General features: G+C 49.2%; 1 protein-coding gene across 5 annotated transcripts in view; it reads right to left on the bottom strand.

The window, feature by feature from the left end:
• Positions 1-385: 385 nt before the first annotated feature.
• Positions 386-14,026, bottom strand: part of LOC144108821 (solute carrier family 15 member 1-like) — a 230,266-nt gene continuing 216,625 nt past the window's right edge. For all 5 annotated transcript variants that reach the window (XM_077642012.1, XM_077642029.1, XM_077642005.1 and 2 more), the window contains one exon: positions 386-610. In XM_077642012.1, the coding sequence (XP_077498138.1) occupies positions 468-610 (143 nt within the window). In that variant the 3' untranslated portion in view covers positions 386-467. The remainder of the gene's footprint in view (positions 611-14,026) is intronic.

Genomic DNA, 14,026 nt, shown 5'->3' with positions numbered 1-14,026 from the left:
ACATGTTTAATATGTTGCTAGGATAACAGGACAAAGTGAAGCACACAACTGAATAGAAGAAAATACTGAATAGAAGAATAGAAGAAACTGAATAGAAGAAAACAAAGCCCGGAATCTAGCGCGGCGTGCAACATTAGGCGTCCAACATGGGCGTTTACAATCAACTGTTCTGTAAAGAAACCGGCAGGCTTTCGTTCGGGATTCGAACGTACGTGGTGGCCAGAAGCAACACTGTCATTAATGCCGCATTCGGTTTCATTTGCTGGGAAGTGGGGTGCTAAGCCTTTGAAGGGCCGCCTTGAGAGTTCGCGTGTTTGTTCAACGCCGGTGCTGATGCTTACCTCTATTGAAAAGTTGAGCAAAGCACACAGGCTGCAGGTGACTGTTCTGCTTTGGCAGTGTAGCATACCGCCGGCAAAGTTTGTGGGCAGTTTATTGGCACATGTACATGCGTCTACATCTTCGTGTCACCCTCCGAGGCCAGCGCCGGTTTCTCGACGATAGGCGGCGGCGCGGTGCCCGGCTCGATGTACTTGTAGAAGCAGGCCATGATGCCAAACACCACCATGTCCAAGGTCATCAAGCCGCTGTACATGAACGATTCGGACGACTGCAGAAAAAGGGAACGGTCGCATTTAACAGCCATGGAAATTTCTGCATTTTGCTGCAGACACCTATGCAGGTTCGATCAGATGTTAAGATTCAGAGAGCTGCGCGAGAGGCACATCCCCGTTCCGCGTGCACTCAAAGAAAATACTAACCTAGGGAGACAACGTCAGTCCTCGAAACCCGCCGTTAGGCCCTAAGTTTGTACACGGCACGAGTCTTGCCACATATGTGTGCGTGCGGAAGCTCAACGGACTAACTGCTGAGAAATAGACTAACAAGGGAGAAACTGCAGCATAGTAGCACACGAAAATCGCACTAGAGGAAGTCAACTGCAATAATATTCCATTTTTCTAAGCGCCGGATGTCGCCTAAAACCAGTGAGATCACCGCCGCTGTCCGTGCCGAAGCGATAGACTTTTCTGCATGAGATAACGGCTTCGTGGAACCCAAGTGACGGTCGCTGAGAAAGTGCATAAACATGTACTACGCGCCTGAATACGTGTCGAACCTGAGTTGTAAGAGTTAACGTTCAGCAAATATGCATAATTTGATTACATTGCCGTTTGTTTACAATCTCATTTGATGCTGAACAAGCATCGGTGGCATTATCGCGACGGTGAGTAGCAGTCAAATCCCTTACGCCGCTTGCCATAAGTAACAAAAAGATGTCAACCACGGCCTTACACATTTGTACTACTCAGCCCGCAATGCGCAGCTGCCAGTTGCTACAAGTAAAACCACCTTATCTGACAAAAAAAATAAAACAAAGACGTCTCAGCGATTTGCAGTTGTGAAGTACAGGCCGTAAAGTATGCACGGTTCGGCACTTTTCTTTCAGACAGAAACTCGATTTAGATCGCTGTTCGTATGCTTTTAGCATTACCGCAGCTTGTAGCAAAAAGACGCGATCAAAATCAGCACACTTTATCCTGAAGAACAATACGCTTGAGAAAACTGCGAGCAATAAACCAGTCATTTATTTATTTTTTATACACGCGCTTATTTCGTCCTCTGCGTTGTCTGCTGCTTTGGACTGACCGTATACGCGTTTGCTTCCCAATACAAAGGTCGTTTGAAGATGTAATGAAAACAGTGCGACCAACGAAGGCAAAAGTAAAACACAAAGCACAGGACAAGCGCCACTGGGAACTGATTTTATTTCCACACAAAAACTGCCTTTTCTAGGAAACCAAACCGATTCACAAAAGCAATACAAGTACAACAATCTATTGCCAACTCAGGGAATCATTGAAGGCGTAGAAAATCAAATCCCCAATCAAGATACCACACACCGAGTATAAAGAGCAATTCACCAAGTGAATTCTTTACTATAGGCCAACAGGAGCAGCAGATTCATAACAAAACGAAGTGTCTATCAACGCTGCGCAGGCAAACCAACAAACACATAAGAGCAATCAAACACTTAAGGGTCAATCAGTGGTACAAAGCACCACGAGAAGATGAGATCAGTGACCAACAAATAACACGGAAAACGCATTGAAAGGTAGCCTCAAGTCCAGCGCCTGCGTGAAAGCGAAAACCTCTACAGGCAAACAAAGATGAACAAAGTGAACGCGTGAAAAAAGGATACCACGTGATTTAACGTGACACCGAAAACATGGTGAACGAAAATGAAGAGCAGCGTCTGGCGTCAGATCGAAACAGAGGTGAAAATGGATTCCATAAGAACCACAATAACATCGTAAATAATTGAAAGAAAGGGCATCACAAAACAACCGATTATAAGGGAAAAAAAAACTGACGGATGCGACAACCACAGTAAAGCCTAAATTAAGCCTAATAAAAAAAATGGTGTTCTCTGCGTCACTATGCGCAATGGATGGCCAGCTGAAGCGTTTCTTTCCCATCTTTCTTGATTAAGCATGCTTCCAGAATCTCTCGCTCAAATGTGTCTTTTCCGGACTTGAAAAATTCATTTTTTTTTCAACTGGGAGGAGAATTAGTGCGATTTATACAATGGTCCACAAGGGAGCTCCCTTCATTCTTGCTCATATTATGCCAGCGCTCGCTTGCACGCTCACTGAAAAGAACGGCCTCTGTGCCCGATGTATGTGACACCACAGATATACAAGTGTCCTGCATTCGGTGAACTTTACCTGATGTTTTATTGTACAAGCCGGTCGTTTCTCGCACTTCATGGCACAAAGCTTGGACAGCTTTCAAGGCGCCGAGAAAATGAACTGAACATTATGCCTGTTCGCCACTTTCTTAACGCTGTTCGAAACCTTGTGAATGTAGGGTATCACCGTTACATATAGTTGCGCGATACCAGCTCCCTGATAAGAGGAGGTTACTTGAGTTTCTGAAGCAGCGTTTCGCAAACAGCTGGAATCAGACAAGGCGGGTAGCCTGCCTGTTGCAGTCGCTCCACTCGAGAGCGCAAACTTCTTGACACCAAGTGGGGGGCATGACCTGTTCACAGCATCTTGCAGGGAATTTGAAGCAATCGTGCGCTCCACAGCTTGGAATGGGCGCTATCAAATGGTAACAGGTCTTACAAAAAGCGCCATTTGTACATCCCAGATATGCCATCCCTTGGAAACATTAACCTGATAACCAAGAACTGGAATTCACCGCTAGAAGGAATTTCCGTGGTAAGGATGAGACCTTGGCTGTGGTTCGAGAAAACAGCCATACTACTTTCAACGGTAGGGTCTAATTCATGCTCAGGAACGTTCTTCAAAATGATCAGAAATCATCTACTACACATCGGGGAATGGAAACAACGTGAGGATCCTGAAGAGTAGTACTGATATCAGCTCCTACCACAGAAAGGAAGATGCCGCAAGGAACAGGCGCTACGGATGAGCCGGCACAGATCGCTTTCTTTTGCGCATAGAACATTCCTTCGAACCCAATGGCGGTTGAATTCAAATAGAATTCTAACAAAGTAATGAAATTATTGGCGCTTGCACCTGTAGCAAGCGCCTTTGAACATATCAGAATCGCCAGTGCAGGAGACAAAAAGGCCTACCTCTCTAACTTTTGGAGGATTTCCATTTTGAAAGTACAAAAATGATGAAAAAGGAATGTTTCTTGAGTTCTCCTTCAGTGTGGATACTCATAAGCTTGGATTCTCGGTGCGTACATTTGTTTCCAAAAGGGGAACGTGGCAACGCCGTGTCAGCCGATACCTTCAGACACACCAAGACAACGTGGTGAGCAATGACCCTTTCCTGGTGCATAGTTATTTGGACGTGCTGAAGCACCTGGAGAGTTTGCCACCTAAGGAGTTCACCGAGTTCCCATCTACACTGAGGATCTGTTTTATTCGATTCCTCACCAAGGTCTCTTAACGGCTGTCAGGGAGAAGTTCCGGCCAACTGATGATAATGAATTTTGATGGCGCAAGGGCATCTACGGTCAAAGAGCGCCATGGCACAAGTTATTTTCGACTTCTCAAGGTGGGGTGAAAGACCCATTTCGCAAGCATTTCACACTAAATAAGCTCAGCACCAGACCAGGTGAAAGCTTGTACCCATTTTATCACCGATTCAGCAGTTAGTACCCGGTGGCATTAGGGATCGAACCCCGCACCTCCCACATGTGAGGCGGATGCTCAACCACTCGGCCACGCTGCGGTCTGGTCAGCTACCGAAGTCCACTTTCAGAGTGCTGCAGGTGCAAGCGCTGATAATTTCATTACTGTGTTCGAATTCTATTTGAACTCAACCGCCATTGGGTTCGAAGGAATGTTCTATGTGCAGAAGAAAGGGATCTGTGTCGGCTCATCCGTAGCGCCTGTTCCTTGCGGCATCTTCCTTTCTGTGGTAGGAGTTGATATCAGTACTACTCTTCAGGATCCTCACGTTGTTTCCATTCGCCGATGTGTAGATGATTTCTGATCATTTTGAAGAACGTTCCTGAGCATGAATTAGACCCTACCATTGAAAGTAGTATGACTGTTCTCTCGAACCACAGTCAAGGTATCATCTTTACCACGGAAATTCCTTCCAGTGCCGAACTCCAGTTTTTGGATATCAGGTTAGTGTTTCCAAGAGATGGCATATCTGGGATGTACAAATGGCGTTTTTTGAAAGACCTGTTACAATTTGATAGCGCCCATTCTAAGCTGTGGAGCGCACGATTGCTGCAAACTCCCTGCAAAATGCTGTGAACAGGTCATGCTCCCACTTTGTGTCAAGAAGTTTGCGCGCTCGAGTGGAACGGCTACAACAGACAAGCTACCCACCATGTCTGATTCTAGCTGTTTGCGAAACGCTGCTTCAGAAACTCAAATAACCTCCTCTTATCACGCAACTATATGTAGCGGTAATACCCTACATTCACAAGGTTTCGCACAGCGTTAAGAAAGCGGCGAACAGGCATAATGCTCAGGTCATTTTATCGGCGCCTTGCAAGTTGTCCAAGCTTTGTGCCATGAAGTGCGAGAAACGACCGGCTTGTACAATAAAACATCAGGTAAAATTCACCGAATGCAGGACACTTGTTGTGTATCTGTGGTGTCACATACATCGGGCACAGATGCCGTTCTTTTGAGTGAGCGTGCAAGCGAGCGCTGGAATAATATGAGCAACAATGAAGGGAGCTCCCTTGTGGACCATTGTATAAATCGCACTAATTCCCCTCCCAGTTGGAAGAAAACTGAATTTTTCATGTCCCGAAAAGACACATTTGAGCGAGAGATTCTGGAAGCATGCTTAATCAAGAAAGAGGGGAAAGAATCGCTTCAGCTGGCCATCCAATGCGCATAGTGACGCAGAGACCACCATTTTCTTATTAGGCTTAATTTAGGTTTTACTGTGGTTGTGGCATCCGTCAGTTTTTTTCCCGTACAATCGGTTGTTTTGTGATGCCCTTTCTTTCAATTATTTACGATGTTATTGTGGTTCTTATGGAATCCATTTTCACCTCTGTTTCGATCTGACGCCAGACGCTGCTCTTCATTTTCGTTCACCAGGTTTTCGGTGTCACGTTAAATCACGTGGTATCCTTTTCTCACGCTGCCACTTTGTTCTCTAGAGGTTTTCGCTTTCATGCAAGCGCTTGCCTTGAGGCTACCGTTCAAAGCGTTTTTCCGTGTTATTTGTTGGTCACTGATCTCATGTTCTTGTGGCGCTTTGCACCACTGATTGACCCTTAAGTGTTTGATTGCTCTTATGTGTTTGTTGGTTTGCCTGTGCAGCGTAGATAGACACTTCGTTTTGTTATGAATTTGTTGCTCCTGTTGGCCTAGAAAAGATTTCGCTCTTTCAATTGCTTCCTATACTCGGTGTGTGGTATCTGATTGCTGATTTGGTTTACTACGCCAGCAATGATTCCTTGAGCTTTCGATAGATTGTTGTGCTTGTGATGCTTTTGTAAATCGGCTTGGTTGCATTGCAAAATACAAACTTTGATGTGGAAATAAAATCAGGTGCGAGTGGCGCTGGTCCCGTCCTGTGTGATACTTTGTCCTCGTTCGTAGCGCCTTTTCATTACATCTTCATGCATGCACCAGTTAGCACCAGCAAGAGTTTTAGCTAAGGTGGTGGGTTCGATTTTTCGTGTATTGATGTGTGTTTTTTCTGTTTCCTTTACTCTAATATGCGTGATAGGTCCTGTTGAAAATCATCCCGCTCTGATTTAGCCCAGAAACCACGCTTCGTTTGCAGTATTTTTTAAGCGGCTGCTCCCAGGGACTAATCGCTGTGCCCTTTACCATTGGGGACCAACAGCTGGACCGTTTGCAGTTAGTCCCAAAAAGGAATAATGGCTGCGGCAAATCTGGGGCTACCGCACCACTACGGAACGAGGACGGCGACTCTGGTCCTTGGTACAAGAGCTCCGCCTCTCAATACACAACAACTTTAACACCCCCACGAGAATTGGCAACAGTTCAGCGCGGACACCAGCCTGGACTTGACACTGAGCCGCAACCTTCCGGGTATTACGTGGAACAGAACACATCACACATTAGGGAGCGATCATTACGTCCTATCCGTTAAAATATCCTACAAAGAACGACACTTCACCTAACATACAAACTCACCAACTGGGATGCGGGCCGCGCCACACGGGCGGCCCTTCCTGACGCTCCCATTACAGACATCGACCAATGGGTGGCATCACTCATGAACGATGTCTCCGCACACACTCGAACACTTGACACCACACCAGATACGCCCACCCTCGACACTCACCTGGCCACCTGTGGGAGGCCCACCATAGCATCCTAGAGCACTGGAAAGGGCAAAAGCTCAATCGGGCCCTTAAAAGCGGCTAGCCGCACTGCGAACACAAATTACTGAGCATTCTGAGGAGCTCTGCCGATACAACTGGGGAGAGATTTGTCATTGTATGGCTGGCAATCTGTCCTCCAAACGCAGTTGACAACCCCTCCGTCAGTTAATTGACCCCACGCAATCTAAAACAGCCACACAGCACCACGTCACAAGCCTTATACATAAGACCGACCTTTCTCCCGATGCACTCAACGACATACTTAGTAACACACATACAGCTCCCGGTACCGCAAACTCCCGGCCCATCTATGCAGGCACCCCGAATACCAATCTCGACGCGGAGATTACGGAAGAAGAAGTCAGAGCGGCCCTCCTGACTCTCCGCTCTAACTCCACTCCAGGAGTTGGCTGTACCTCCAGTAGCATGCTCCGCAATTTGGACGATCAGTTGGTTGCCCAGCTCACGGGGTACTTCAACACATGCTAGCAGGAGGGCACCCTTCCGCAATCCTGGCGTCACCCCGAAATCTTATTCATACCCAAGCACCACAAACCTCTTAGACCTGCAAATCTTCGTCCCATCTTACTAACCTCTTGCCTGGGCAAGCTTTTGAAGCATGTCGCACTCGTCCGACTCACCCAACACATGGCGCAACTAGACCTCTACCCGCACAGCATGGTGGGCTTCCGTCCCCACCTGTCGGCACAGGACGCCATGCTCCAGCTCACACAGGATATTTTAGACTCCTCATACCGGGCCACACAAAAGCTGTCCTCGCCTTGGATCGCTCCAAGGCCTTTGATCGCCTAGACCATCAAGCGATCATGGCGACGCTCTCCCCCTTGAACATAGGTGAACGTATGTACACCTATATTCAAGCATTCCTTACTAACTGCACGGCCGAAATTCACTTCGGTCACCACACATACCGCCCATACACCCTTAGTGCGGTTGGCACCCCCAGGGATCTGTACTCTCGCCTTTCCTCTTCAATGTCACTCATCCCCCTTGTCCGCAAACTGCAAAACATCCCTCACCTTCGGCATACACTGTATGCTGATGATATCACGCTATGAACCACTGATGGCAGTGATGTGATGGAGACATAGAGAATACCCTGCAGTCGGCAGCTACCCTCACCCAAACACATGCGTGGAGTATACAACTCTCATGCTCTCCGGAGAAGTCGGAGCTCCTCATACTCCGCCCCACAGCCCGAAACTGCCCAACAGTCCCCATAACCGTGACACTGGGAAACCGGTACTTCCCGGAGGTACACACTCTCCGAGTACTGGGCCTCCACATACAGAACAACGGGAAAAACACTCGCACCACCCACAAACTCAAGCAGACGGCGGTGTCGATATCCCACCTAATCCGCAGAGTTTCTGGACACCACCGGGGCATGAAGGAGCATGACCTACTGGCGAAAATAACGAAGCGCCGACCAAAACGTGTTGTCAAGATGGAAGGACGTTTCGACTTCCACACGGAAGTCTTGTTCACTGATGGAAAAATTTCGCACACAAAGCTTAAGTACGTTGTGCTAATCGTCGCAGGCATCTAGCGTACGAGGGCGGTAGATTGCCGATGTTACGGTTGAGCGTCTGATCTGTTGTCTGGATAAACAAAGACTCCAGATATTGGCGTGACATCCAGTTTTTCTCACGGCCGATAATTGCCGCTTCTTCCCAAGCGATATCATGCTTCGTGTTTTCAACGTGTTCAGCCAGTGCGTTGGAACAAGCCTTCTTTTTCTTGACATCATTCTTGTGCTCATTCAGCCGTCTTTCAAAGTTTCCGCTTTCACCTTTGTAGGAGTGATCGCAGTCTGAGCAGGGGATTTTATAAATTACTCCGGGAAACTTTTCCTTATTTAGCTTGTCCTTTACGGACACCAACTCGTGACGAAGCTTGCACGCAGGCACGTGAGCTATATGCACATCGTAGGTGCGAAAAACGCGGGCCAATGACTCGCTCACGCCTGGCACATAGGGTATTGCAGCTCGGGCACGGCAAGGTAGGCGAACGGGCTGAGCTGGTCTCGTTGTCTGCTGTATTACAGCGTTCACGAAGTGCTGTGGGTAGCCACAATTGTTGAGCTCGCGTCGCACTTGGCGTATGTCAGAGGCTTTCTCTTCGGGTTTCGAGCATATTCTTTCCACACGACGGACGAGGGTAGAAACGACGGAGCGCTTATGGCATGTAGGATGGACTGAATTAAAGTGAAGGTATTGTTGGCCTGTGTGCGTGTCCTTTCTGTACACCTTGAATGATAGGCGGTCATCACGTCGCTCCACCATGACGTTCAGAAAAGTAAGACGGCCAGAAATCTCCTCGACGGTAAACTGGATGGAATCTTCCATGCTGTTCAAATGGTTCGTGAAAGCAGCCAAGGCATTCTTTTTGATTATGCAAAAGCAGTCATCAATGTACCGCAGGAAGACCTTCGGGCGCGGCTCGAACGAAGCCAAAGCGCGGCTTTCCAGTGCTTCCATTGTGAGGTTTGCGGTTGTGACCGAGATAGATGCTCCCATGGCAGTGCCATGAACCTGCTTGCAGACAGTGCCCCGAAAGATGAAGTACGTGTTCTTCAAGCAAAACTGCAGAAGCTCCAACAGGTCCGATGGATCGATGGGTGTCCTAGCACTCAGTCCGTCGTCGTCCCGAAGCGCTGAACGGCATACCTCCACCGCCAGATCTACGGGGACGCTGGTAAACAGTGATCTGACGTCAAATGACACCATTATCTCGTCGCTGTCAATCGTGATTTCGCGTATTTTTTCAGTAAAATCAAAGGAGTTGCGTACGAAAGTCGGTCTCTTGCCAACGAGTGGCGAAAAAACTTTGTGCAAGTAGCCTGAAAGCCTGTACAAGGGAGAGCGGGTAAAATCCACTATTGGTCGCATTGGAACGCCTGGCTTGTGGATCTTCGGGAGGCCATATAAAGCAGGGGCAGATCCATTGTGGCAGAGGAGCGTGAAGTATAACGACCTGTGCTGTGGTGGAACAAACTGGAAGACGTCTGTCAAAAGCCTTTGCAACTCTCGCTCTACCTTGAGTGTAGGGTCCCGCTTGAGTCGCATGTACATGCCGCCATCCTCCAGAAGCTTCGTCATTTTCTCAACGTAGTCGCTGTGGTTTAGGATGACGGTGGCGTTGCCCTTGTCAGCAGGTAGGATTACAATATCCGTATTGCTCCGCAGGCTCCTGACTGCATCACGCTCCTGAGCAAGGAGTGGGGTGGGGTGCCGATGTGGCAGCTTGGCGAGTATGCTGATCGCACGGGTACGAGCTTCTTCTCGGCGATTGTTTTCCACACGTCCCACAGCCTGTTCCACGGCACAGATAATTTTTCTTGCGTCCGGAGCCGCTCTCGTATTGAAGTTCAAACCAAGCTCCAGAACGGCGAGCTCTGTTCGAGTAGGCCTATACGAAGACAGATTGTGGACGGTGGGGGTAGGTCTGTTGGCCGGACTCCCTTTACGGCCAGGTAGCAGTCTGATTAGCTTCTCTTTGTGTGTGCGATCACGCTGATCAGACTGTAGACTAGCTACGAAGTTCGCGTGCCACTGGATGCTGACGAACTCGTTCGGACACTGGTGTTCAAGGCGGCGACGGGCAAAAAAGGCTTGGTTCTGAAGGTGCCTTATTGAGTCCTTGCACTCCAGGATTCTGGCTTGAAGCAACTGTCGTTCTGCTCTTGACACCACGCTATGACCGAAGGGCGTATCGACCGGTCGTAGCAAGCGGAGGGAACGCGGGGTTAGGTTCCTGGCTTTGCATATGAGGTTGAATTCTAGATGAGCCTTGAACGCAGAAAGCCGGACGGTTAGCGAAACGAACTGGCGCACTTGAGTGATGAAATTCTGGCCATACGACCGTCGTAGCATGATGAAATCTAAGGTTCGACGAAATCTCGTCTGGTCGGGTGAATACATTGGCGAAAATAACGAAGCGCCGACCAAAAGGTGTTGTCAAGATGGAAGGACGTTTCGACTTCCACACGGAAGTCTTGTTCACTGATGGAAAAATTTCGCACACAAAGCTTAAGTACGTTGTGCTAATCGTCGCAGGCATCTAGCGTACGAGGGCGGTAGATTGCCGATGTTACGGTTGAGCGTCTGATCTGTTGTCTGGATAAACAAAGACTCCAGATATTGGCGTGACATCCAGTTTTTCTCACGGCCGATAATTGCCGCTTCTTCCCAAGCGATATCATGCTTCGTGTTTTCAACGTGTTCAGCCAGTGCGTTGGAACAAGCCTTCTTTTTCTTGACATCATTCTTGTGCTCATTCAGCCGTCTTTCAAAGTTTCCGCTTTCACCTATGTAGGAGTGATCGCAGTCTGAGCAGGGGATTTTATAAATTACTCCGGGAAACTTTTCCTTTTTTAGCTTGTCCTTTATGGACACCAACTCGTGACGAAGCTTGCACGCAGGCACGTGAGCTATATGCACATCGTAGGTGCGAAAAACGCGGGCCAATGACTCGCTCACGCCTGGCACATAGGGTATTGCAGCTCGGGCACGGCAAGGTAGGCGAACGGGCTGAGCTGGTCTCGTTGTCTGCTGTATTACAGCGTTCACGAAGTGCTGTGGGTAGCCACAATTGTTGAGCTCGCGTCGCACTTGGCGTATGTCAGAGGCTTTTTCTTCTGGTTTCGAGCATATTCTTTCCGCACGGCGGACGAGGGTAGAAACGACGGAGCGCTTATGGCACGTAGGATGGACTGAATTAAAGTTAAGGTATTGGCCTGTGTGCGTGTCCTTTCTGTACACCTTGAATGATAGGCGGTCATCACGTCGCTCCACCATGACGTCCAGAAAAAGAAGACGGCCAGAAATCTCCTCCTCGACGGTAAACTGGATGGAATCTTCCATGCTGTTCAAATGGTTCGTGAAAGCAGCCAAGGCATTCTTTTTGATTATGCAAAAGCAGTCATCAATGTACCGCAGGAAGACCTTCGGGCGCGGCTCGAACGAAGCCAAAGCGCGGCTTTCCAGTGCTTCCATTGTGAGGTTTGCGGTTGTGACCGAGATAGATGCTCCCATGGCAGTGCCATGAACCTGCTTGTAGACAGTGCCCCGAAAGATGAAGTACGTGTTCTTCAAGCAAAACTGCAGAAGCTTCAACAGGTCCGATGGATCGATGGGTGTCCTAGCACTCAGTCCGTCGTCGTCTCGAAGCGCTGAACGGCATACCTCCACCGCCAGATCCACGGGGACGCTGGTAAACAGTGATCTGACGTCAAATGACACCATTATCTCGTCGCTGTCAATCGTGATTTCGCGTATTTTTTCAGTAAAATCAAAGGAGTTGCGTACGAAAGTCGGTCTCTTGCCAACGAGTGGCGAAAAAACTTTGTGCAAGTAGCCTGAAAGCCGGTACAAGGGAGAGCGGGTAAAATCCACTATTGGTCGCATTGGAACGCCCCGACCAGACGAGATTTCGTCGAACCTTAGATTTGAGCATGACCTATGTCGTCTCATTCATGCCTTCGTCCTCAGCCGCTTTCTCTTCACGCTCCCCTACCTGAAACTCCAGGTCACAGAAATCTCCACCCTGGATGCCATGATCCGAACGGCATTTAAGACAGCACTACACCTACCCCTAAACACCTCAACTAAAAAACTCCTCCATCTAGGCCTACACAACACGATAGGTGAGCTTATCGAGGCCCATCGACAGACACAATACATACGTCTCGCGAGAACCACCACCGGCAGACACATCCTACACGCCCTTGGTATCAGGATGCCAGCCACGGATCACACACAGCTCCAGGTCCCTCATCACATTCACCGCGAACTACTTATTAAACCTCTTCCCAAAAACATGCACCCCACCTACCACGAACCTCACCGCAGAGCTCGCGCACGGGCGCTCCACAAACACTATAGCACGGAACCGGATGCCGTGTGGGTGGATGCCGCATGCACAGGCGACGACGTGGTTGTAGCCATCATCCGATTGCCACCCTTCACATATCCCCCACTGCCACTTCGGAGGAGACTGTAGAGGCCGCCATTGCCCTAGCCATCACGCGCACGGAGACCCGCTATATACTATCAGACTCTAAAACTGCCATACTAAATTTTGCTCGTGGGAGAGTTCACGTCCCTGCATTTCGCATACTGAACTCCCTCGCTGCACACCCGCCCCGCCACATGGAGCTCATATGGGTGCCTGCCCACTCCGTGAATCTCGGAAACGAGGCTGCCAACGTTTTAGCCAGAGGTTCTCTCAAACGGGCACCGGCAGCCTCCGATCTAGGGTTGTCACGGGAGCGCATGCATTCATTCAGTGAACTGACGCAGGCCTGCAAAGCCCAGCGTCGGCTCCACCCTCCACCTCATCCCTCCCTCGACAATTATCGCCAGACAGACACTTTGGAGGCGGCTCCAAATACGCACCTTACCCTCCTTTTGTATACGCTCTCGCCATCACCAAGTTCACACAAACCCCTCCTGTACCCTCTGCCACCACCCCAAAGCCACTCTCAATCATATCCTTTTCCTCTGCCTGGCGGATCCTCCCCCGCGGGGCCTGGAGCACCTTACCACTTGGGAGGCTTGGAAGACCCTACTGCACTCCGAGGACCCGGCCAAGCAAGCCATCTCCACAGGACGGGCTGCCAGCATCATGAGCCTCCGGGACATTAACGATTGAGTGCAGTGGGGCCGTGCGGGGGCCCAAGGACCTGCGTGTCCTAAACTCCCCTGTGCCTATTAAAGTTTTCACCACCGCCACCAGGGTGGCAAGGTGGGCGCGCTGCCTATCCAGTGTACGGAACGCACTCAACCTTACAGATGCCAAGCCGCGTCTAGTTCCCGAATACACCACAGCTTTTGCTCTCTAACAAGGTTCTGCAGTAGTTAAACCGCAGCTATTTTTTTCTCCGAGCTGTCTGAAGTGCAACGTTCATCTAACTTATTCGAACGTTTCCTTACAGCCGTCTTTCCTATGTCGGCGGTTCCTGAAGTCCTATTTCGAGAAACCAAAGTGCTCTGATCAGAATCCACAGCCAAAATATTCTGACGAGGTGCATGTTGAGGAAAATGTGCCAGCACAAGTGAAATACAGTCAAACCAGGGGTAGTTCCTGATGTGCTACGACGTCGCCCAAAATCCAACCAAATTGGGAAACGCGTTGTTTGCATCAAATTTTCTCCACCGCACATTTGAGGCGATGGATTCAAGTAGACAGG

Source organism: Amblyomma americanum, chromosome 1 (assembly GCF_052857255.1).
Source record: "Amblyomma americanum isolate KBUSLIRL-KWMA chromosome 1, ASM5285725v1, whole genome shotgun sequence".
Classification (NCBI taxonomy): domain Eukaryota; kingdom Metazoa; phylum Arthropoda; class Arachnida; order Ixodida; family Ixodidae; genus Amblyomma; species Amblyomma americanum.
The sequence above is the reverse complement of the archived record's forward strand: the minus strand, read 5'-3'. Positions and strand labels throughout refer to the sequence as shown.